We start from the raw sequence: 9649 nt of genomic DNA, 5'->3' as shown, positions 1-9649 counted from the left end.
TCTTGAAAATATAAAGGCCCAAGAAGAGGGAAAACAGTGGGGGGCAGGGTACGGGGAGGGGGGATTAAAAGGCCACTTTTTAATCTACTTACTCACCCAGGAAATAAATATCCATACCCTCCGCTGGGTGTTGTCGCTCGTCCAGGACCCAGGTTCTCACGATGGTGGTGATGTTGCTAATGGTATCACACAGCATGTTCAGTAAAGTACCCAAAACTACAGAATCCATCATCCAGAAAGGTGAATGCTGATATCTGAGGCTTGTTTATCAGTAGACATGTGTATAATGTGTATGTATTCTCAACTGTCTCAGCAGAGGAGCTATTTTTCATTGGAGATCATGATCCAAAATTGAGAAACCAAGATGAGCAGGAGGCAAGCCTTCATGTACACAGTGTAATGTGTAACACACACAATTCTGTGCAACCTTAAAACACTTGGCAGTTACAGAATTCTATGCACCTTAAAATCCAATGTCCACTGTGACCCCAAGGCTCATCACAGCAAGAGACTAGTGAAGAGCAATCCACTTCTTACCTCTGCAATCTGGGACTTTGACAAGGAACCCCCCACCGCTACCCCTGGATTTCAGCCCTAGCACCTCCACCCCAAGGACAGGGCAATGGTCTGAGAATTTTCTCAAAGATGAACCACAGTGGCCCATTCCTGGGTAGATTTAGGGACATCTGCATTCTAAGTACACAAGTAAATACTGAGACCACTGGATCCCCAGGGGCTAAGAAAGCCTAAGTAAGTACTTTTAAGACCTTCCTGAGCAGGGTTCAGAACACCACTCTGGGCCTGCAGAATCTCTTGATGCCTATGTTGGAACTCTCCACGGCAGTTCCAGATGATCGGAGCCCAGGATGCCCTGCGCCCACCCACCAGATCTGGAACACAGGAACACCACAACACCCAACAGCTCCATCTACAGTGCTGTAAACTGCCCATACTCCCTGTAGTTTGAGGCAGACAGCACTCAGAAGACCCTACACCTAAGGCCAGAGGCACACCATACCTTCTACCTGAGGATGAGTACTAAAGTGAGGTAGCCTACACCTGTGCTCACCCATGGCACCTTCCTACAATGGCACCCAGCCTTGAAAAATGCTTCACTTAATATATAGACAAGCCCCTGTTCTGAAAACTAACACTACATGGCACACAGCATCTGTTGTTTGCTGCCTGGCCCTCCCCTTTCCAACTGACCCTGGGACAAGTTGAAATCAACAATCAGCCAACTAGAATACTTTCTTCATGGCTACATCCAGGAGTGACTTATAAATAAGACAAGAGTGGTAGCTCAAGCCTGTAAACCCATCACCCAAAGGGCTGAGGCATGAAGATCACCTAGGGTTCAAGGCCAGCCTACAGTGCAAGACTGTCTCAAAACTAAAAAGATTTATAAATATACAGAGAATTGTTTGAAAAGTTACTCTTCAAAACTACTCATTTTACCTCTGGGGAGGGTGAGAGAGAAAAGCCAAAAGGCCTTTATGCTGTCTGGAATTTAAATTTTCTTCACACAAAAAAATATCTACATGTTTATTTTTCAATGATCAACAACACACTAGAAAAAATTAAAAACTATCAGTCACATTCCAGAATGTTCAAGAGCTCACCCAACCAATGGGAAGATAAACATGGACATAAATGTTTCCAACTTTCAAGGAACTTAAGAAAAATCACATTTTTCACCCAGACTTGTTTCAGAGATGATGACACTGAACCAGGAAAGGAAAAAAGCTGTAGGTAAGCCAGGCGTTGAAGTCACGCATCATTAAGTAGATCAGCTTCCTTCACAGGAGAAGCCAAATTAAAATTCCAAGGTCTGCTGCAATGAAGCCTAGATCCCCAATGCTGGCCGAGATACTTGCAACAGACACTGTGATCGTGTCAAGACAGGGTTAACCTGTGCCTCTGCAGAAAGCACATTGCCAGAACTCATCAGTATTTTAAACATGATTTCATTTGAATTAGTAACTTCCTTTTGTGGTTGTTTTTATTCTACAGAACCACAGTCTCACTTTATAAACAGACTAAAACTACCATAGACTAGGCTGGCTTCAAATTCATGGTGATCCCCAATGCTGAGGGAGCTAGCCTATCCCTGGCCTGAATGATTAATTTTACCTGTAGAAGGTTCTTATAAAACTTAGGCCAGAATAGTCGATACTGTATTATGACTAATTATGAAAAGTTGGAACCTGCATAAAAAATATTCCAATTTCCACCATATTCTGATAGGAAACAATCTGTAGAACAAACACAGGACAAGCTACACAGTACATTTCTGTAGCTTCTCATCTTTACTGAAGCAAACAACATAAGCAAAGCTACCAGAAAAACTCGAAGAACATCCACAACTACAACACCCGTGCTGGAACCTCCATGCCCACTGAGCACAAGCTGCTGTCTACTCTTTGCACAAAGAGCAAGCAGATCCCATCATACAAAGTCAAATCCCAACCTTGCCACAAGCATGCCAACCACATGGCGTGTGACACACACATCAGTCTCAAACCTGTTCCTCTCAAATCATGTTCCCACATAAACTTCACACACCAGCTATTCTAGACTGCAATCCAGAAGCTCCCTTTTCCAGGTAAGGATACCCGAACCAAAGTTGTGACAGCTTTTAGACAGGTCACAGGCACTATACATGTGTGACATGGATCTCCTTTGTTTCCAGAACCTCCTTTAACCAATAAGGAGATGAACATTTCTTTTTAAACAGGATTCCCAAGTAGTGTGCCTCATAGTGGCACAGGCCTGTCACCCCAGAACTCAGGAAGCGAAGTCGGGAAGATCAGGTTCAAGATCAGCACCAGGTAACATGAGACTCTGTCTCAAAAAAAAAAAAAAAAAAAAAAAAAGGCACAAATAAACAGCCAGGTGGCACACCTTTAATCCCAGCACTCGGGAGGCAGAGGCAGGCGGATCTCTGAGTTCGAGGCCAGCCTGGTCTACAGACTGAGTTCCAGGGCAGGCTACACAGGAAAACTCTGTCTGGAAAAAAAAAAATTAATAATAATAATAAAAGAGTATCACTAATAAATATCTCTTTGTGGACAGTAATCATACCTAGAACTCTGTCCATAGTACTTCCCTAGGACTACCTACATCTCCAAGTAGAGGGTTTTGAAACCTTGAGATCTTGCACCTTTGGTCACAAGTTAGCTGTCCCTTTTCACATTCTAATTTTATGTGATTACAAAGTTACTGGAACATGATGAACAAAACAAATCAGCAGACAAGCCCCTGTTGTCTTCTTGGTATTTTCAATGATTTATTCATTTTATGATTTAAGGTTTATGTCACTACCTCAGTCAAGTAAACTACATTGATAGCCTTTAGTTTTGCTCTATAAAGCACTAACCCCCCTCAATGATATCTGAAACTCTGCAGTAGAGGGATAAACCTGGCCTGTCCCTGCGAGATCTAAAGAATCAGATTCTGGCTCATGACAAAGACTGAGGTCCTCCACACTCAAGTGCTTAGCTCCAAGGGCAGCCCCTTCTGTTCTTGATCAGCGGAAAAGGCCAGGCAAGTACCATGCCAGTAAACCACAGCACTCAGGCAACCAAAACAGGAGAATGGCATGCCTGAGGTCAGCCTGAACTACACAGAAAGACCTGTCCAAAAAATAGACAAAGAAAGTGAAAGCTGAAAAAGGCTGTCGTTTTTAAAAATTACTAGACAAGTATGTGGTCGTCTTTGATATTTTGCATCTAACTGGTAAAAGGAAACTTCCAAAACATTCTGAACTATGTCAGACTAACTTTTGCTAGAAAAATACTTCACTTTGTGGGTCTCAGGGTTACTCTATTCTGGTACAGCCTGGAACTAAAGGGACAAAGGAGGGAGGGAGCATGCTAATGAGGTGAGGAAGGTACTAGATACTGAATGCAATGGAAAAAAGTAACAAATGCTAAAGTTTTTAAAAAGTTTAATGGAGCCAATAATCGGCATATAAATTGTGTTCTGGCAGACATTAGACCTGCTTTCTCTTACCAAAGAAAATGGCACGTTTTATCAAAATTTGACAACTGAGAATAAAGGGCACTGAGATTCAGCTTCAGAGCACCAACTTAAACCAAACAACCAAGAACATCGTTATTCAACTTGGACAGAGGAAACAGAACCAAGGCAGGAAGAGATGAAACGTGTTCCTCGGTCTCAAGTCCCTTAGGAGTAGGAGTTCTGGCTTCTTGTTAGCAGCCATCAAACCATCAAACCCCAATTGCAGAATCTATATTCACAACCACAGAAAAGCAAAAGTGAACTCCATGTCTTGGTTTATCCCAAGGGAAGCCTGGAAGTACGTGTGATGCACAGGCTTGTCCATTTAAGGTAAAACGCCAGATTGCTGTAATTCTTCCTGCTTTTTAAACAAACATAAGAAAGCTCCACTTTTGCAAAAATTCAGCAATACCTTACTTTCATTCCTAGTTTGAATATGGATTTCGGTTTTAAATAAGGGCTATATCTATAATGAATACAGAACTTCAATTCACACAACATTCCTAACATTCCACTCACATCCCACTCAGTCAGTAATGGTTAACTTAGCAAGGTCTCTTCACAGAAAGGTATTATTAAATGGCTGACAAAATTGCAAACTTTTAACAAAGTGCTGTAATTATCAGAAAACCCCTTACACTGATTTGCAATGGTTATTAAGGATAAAAATAGAAGTAAATGAACTGGACTACAAGTTTGCACGGAAACATTTTCACTGTCCTACTTGATATATAATATAACAGGATAGAATGGATCACAGTGCCTGGCAGGCTGACATCAGTCTTCTAAATAGACTACCATTCAGTTCAGGTAGTAAAAATGCAGATGAAACATGCTCTAAAATGTTGTAGCTACAAGAGGTCTTATATTTACCCAAAGAGGACTCCAAGAGCTTTTCTTTGGGTCTACCTAACATCTAGAGAATCTCCATGCGATCTCATCTTTTCCAGAATGAAATTCCAAACTGCACTTCTGAGAGGAATGGAGGGACAGGAAAAGTTGGGTTTTGCTATTTAAATTACGTTCACATTAGTAGCAGATAAAACATATTTATCATCTTCCACCCACTATGACAACTACACACAGTAGGGCATCCATAAAAATGCAAAAGATAAGAAAAAAAACCACTAAAGAATAAATACCTACTCCCACCATCCATTTCCTCTCACTACTACCAAACAAAAAAGGAAGCCCACTCTCCAAGATCATGACCTGTTTTTCAGGTCACTTTGAATGCAGTTTGTGTTTAACCATAAGTAAAGTACCCGGCATAGGAAGTAGTACTTGTTTTAAAACTGAGTATCTGAAGCCTACAGGGTTATTCTGGGGTCAGGTTAATAATATTGCTATTTTCAGAGCACTAACACACACAAAGTGAATCCAATAAAGTTCTGTGTATTGATTCAGTATTAAGTATTACTTGCATGACCATCATAGCACCTCTTTACATCTCACAATCACCAGAGTTAGAACTGTTTTTGAAAACTGAAAACTGGGCATAATCTGATAATCAGAAATTGCACGCTATCACTAAGGAAACCAGGTGCATGGTTCAATGTGGCTGCAAAAATGGAAGCCTGCAGATCTAGCTTGCAAGCCAGATCAAGGTTTTAGACAATTGTAGGAACCTGGCAATACTGTTTAAGCAAAAATACTCAACACAGCAGGAAATGGACCAAAAAATAAAAATAAGAAAGCATTCTATAACCAAATAAACATCTGATATTTCCTTTCCCTTTGAGAATAAATACAGTTAAGGTCACTTTTAGCCTTGGAACGGATATATGTTTGCCTATGATGATCTTGCTAATGACTACACAATTATCTCATGTCCTCTGCTAGGATTATAGTTTGAGAAAGCCATAGTTACAGGAGGCATCTACTGTAAATACCTAAAACTTCCTTTTATGGCAACCAATAGAGAATTCACTTGTCTTAAACAGTGAACAAGGGAAGATGGCCTCATGTTTCCTTTGCAATAATAGTATATGTTGAGGATCGAGTGGCTTTCAAGCAGCATGGTGGGTGTGAAAATGTCTGCAGTTTAGAGCATTCTGTTGCGTTTATGAGTTGGTGAGTCTGTAATGACATCGCCACACTGGGCTGAGGTACGCTTTCTAGTTCCACCATTGTCCAAGTGGAGTGCCATTTCTTCTGTTATGAAAGTGTTCAAATCGACATCATGGAGTCCATTTCTCCTTCGACTAGCATTCGGTCCACTGCTTACATGTGTAGGAGAGCCTGGGGTACTCGAACGCACGCTTATACTAGCCATTGCACCACTAAGACCTAGGAAGAAGAAAAGAGGTTTTAGAGTTGCTCAATTAGTCGACCCTTTTGAAAGCAACCCACTCTACTTTCCATGTTGTTTGTCACAGTGTCAAAGGGTGCCTGCTGGTTTTCTTTGTATGGGGTCAGCAGTGAATAGTAGTTTATTCTGTAAGGAATCATCTGGCTTTGACCTACATTTTCTTGCCAATACAACCATTATTCATAATAATGGCAACTAGCAATGATGGAAAGCTAGATGTATCAAGCACAGTGCTAGGAATGCAAAAAAGATCTGAGATTCTCCCATCTATTCTATTAGGCAAGTACTATACACAATTTACAGACCAGGACAGGAGGTACTTGCTTGAAGCAGGACATTTTGTTTAGTCCATTGTTACCATTCTTACAATCTCTCTGATGTGTGTCTGTGTATAATGTATGTAGAGAAAGCAAGAAAACATTTCTAGGTCTGAGTAGGCTTAGTCCAACAATCCTTTTAGATGAGGTGACTGTATAATGTATCATCCATCCCAAACACTCTATTAAGCCTGAAAATCACTGTTAAAAATTATACTGGACAAACAAAACAGGGCTCTATCATCATCCAATGTCTGGACTGTATCTGGCAGACACCCTTAAGATAGCACAAGAGCCCAAGCCAATACCATCCCTAATTCTTCAGGGATGAAAGAGTAAGGAAGAGTGAGGTAAAGAATCCTGCTTCACATTCAGGTTCTTAAATCCAGACAATGTCCCAGCACTGATTCTGAACCTTCGTTGCTTAGAACGGGAGTAGCTAAAGAATGAAACATACATTCTACTCTGAATGTTCAGGATAAGCCTGTAAAAAGGCACATGCCTAACCAAAACACATGAACTGTAACATTAAAGTTTAAATTCTAGTATGGATAGTCCATTTCCCATCTCATAAATTTCTCCCTCACTTAGATTTTGGCACTATCTGAATAAAGAGAATGATCTAGTATCACTGATGTTTCCAAGAGTAAGAATTCCACCTGGGGAAAAAAAAAAAAAAAGTTCTACCTGATCCTTTAAAACAAACTTCTAGCCGGGCGGTGGTGGCGCACGCCTTTAATCCCAGCACTCGGGAGGCAGAGGCAGGCGGATCTCTGTGAGTTCGAGGCCAGCCTGGGCTACCAAGTGAGTTCCAGGAAAGGCGCAAAGCTACACAGAGAAACCCTGTCTCGAAAAACCAAAAAAAAAAAAACAAACTTCTAAGTTTGATCTAGTAGGGTCATACTCCTTATTTTGAATTCTGTTTAAAAATAAAAATAAAAAAAGTTTGAAAATTAACTAGAAAAGGAAGGACTGTGCACCTACCAAATCAAATCTACTAAATCCCAAAGTTGTTATTGTTCAAAGACTTCCTGTAGACAACATTCTCCATCCACAACCACTTCCCAGTCTGCCAGCAGTCACCCAAGCAGGCCCCTCACTGTAACCCCATCAGGATGCACTCTTTTTTACAACGGTGATCAGGGAAAATCAAAAGTATCCCTCTTTACCTCTCTACCTTTCAAAGGCCAGCATTTGTTTGGTTTTGGTTTTCTTTCTTTGGGGTGAGGGACACTGATCCTGGCATGGTTCCCAGATCAGGCATTGTCAGTCCTCAAGGGAACCCTCGGATGTACAGCTATGACTCCAATCTGCAAGCCAAAACTACAATACAAAAGTATCCCCACCCCACCCAAGTTAACAGGCAGTAAGCAACAGCTGAATCTCAAGCCAAATAGGGCCAGGGGAGTCTATACACTAAGGAACTGTTACACTGCCTCCCCTTAACATAACAATAGTAAGAGGCTCAAACAGAAGAACTGCCCTATCTCAAAAATCTCTGTCTGTCTGTCTCTGTCACACATACACACACAATTTAAGTAGTTTTAGGGCTCAGGGCTAGCCTGCCTTTTAGGCTTGCCTTGACAGCTGCTCACCCCACCCTTTTTATCCTACCATAGATTTATTGTGTATCACCAGTATCAATGATTAGTGGTTCTTTTTGAACTCAGCACTGTTTTTGTTTTGTTTTGTTTTCCAGACTTTGCTCATCCAGAGTCCATAAGGCTCACAACTCTCCTGAGGTTACTAACTCTCCTTCTCCCTTCTGGTCTCATAAGCTGCTTCCCTCCCACTTGAAACTTTCCACTCCTTCTGGCCCTCCCCTCCCACTAGCTGCTTCCTCAGCAGCCTGTGCCCACTTTCCTTCTGCCCCTTTGTCACACAGGTGTGTCACATACTGGGCACTCTTTCACCCCTTAGCTTGCATTTCCTATCTCGCTCTCAAAGGCCCAATCTTATTTCTAACTGCTTCCTGAACAGCTCAAACTTAATAGCTCCAATGAGGAACAACACTTCTTTGTCCTCAACACCTAGGCTTAAACAAATGCAAGAAAACCAAAATCTGGGGCTTATACAGCACAGTCAACCATCTCGTCCTATGAGCAGGCTTTTTATTATCTATGTGAAGGACTTAACACACTGCCTGGTTACATAACGTTCACAGAACTCTGATAAAGAACATTGCTTCAGAGTCCTGCCCCACATTTCAAAACTCATTGAAATTCAGGGCTTTATTTCAGGAAATAAACCCAGGTTGCTGCTGACTGCTCACTTAAATCAATGCCATCATTTTAAACTCAACTATCCCAAAGTTGCTGGGTTTTTTATTATCCCTACACATAGACCATTAACAACTTGCTGAGAAAGCTGTGCTTTTCTTCCTAACCCTACAGTCAGTAACATCCTACTAGATGGTACCCAACAGTTAACATAGCTGTCTGTCCTGCCCTACCCTTTCTGTAAGTAAATTAGGCTGGCCTCACACACTACCTGCATCTTCCTCCTGAAAGCTGGAAGTGAAGACACGCAAGGACCACTACACCCAGTCTTTTCTCCAGTGTGTGTTTGTTTTTTAAAACAGGGTCCTACTATCTGTAGCTCAGGCTAGCCTCAACCTCACAACATTCCTGCCTCAGCCTCCCAAATGCTGAATTGGAGTCAAGAGCCACAATGGCCAGTTAACATCATTTATACTTGCCCTAGAATGCAGAGGTTCTATAATAATTACACTGTAAAATCTGAGAACTAGGTAATTAAACTGGGCTACTTCAATAATTCAGGATCCCTTTTGCAAATGAAACTACAGGGGATTTCAATGAACCAACTCCTATCTTTCATGAATGTTCATGGTGGTAATGACTTAAGACACAAAGCACCCACCCCATCAAGGAGTGGACTAATCACTTCCAGTGAATATTTATTGATTCAACTCCATGAAAAAGAAAATACATCATGCAGCAATTTGGCCAATCTGAAAATCCTCATAACACCTGGAAAA

At 41.4% G+C, this 9649-nt stretch overlaps 1 protein-coding gene across 1 annotated transcript in view; it reads right to left on the bottom strand.

Annotated features, from left to right (window-relative positions):
* Positions 1–3932: 3932 nt before the first annotated feature.
* The window catches only part of C8BH16orf72 (chromosome 8b C16orf72 homolog), a 32166-nt gene continuing 26449 nt past the window's right edge, over positions 3933–9649 (bottom strand). The window contains 1 exon segment of the mRNA XM_028872876.2: positions 3933–6312. Within this exon segment, the coding sequence (XP_028728709.1) occupies positions 6068–6312 (245 nt within the window). The 3' untranslated portion in view covers positions 3933–6067.

Source organism: Peromyscus leucopus, chromosome 8b, assembly GCF_004664715.2.
Source record: "Peromyscus leucopus breed LL Stock chromosome 8b, UCI_PerLeu_2.1, whole genome shotgun sequence".
NCBI classification, from domain to species: Eukaryota; Metazoa; Chordata; class Mammalia; order Rodentia; family Cricetidae; genus Peromyscus; species Peromyscus leucopus.
Note: the sequence above shows the minus strand (reverse complement) of the source record. Positions and strands in the feature narration are given on the sequence as shown.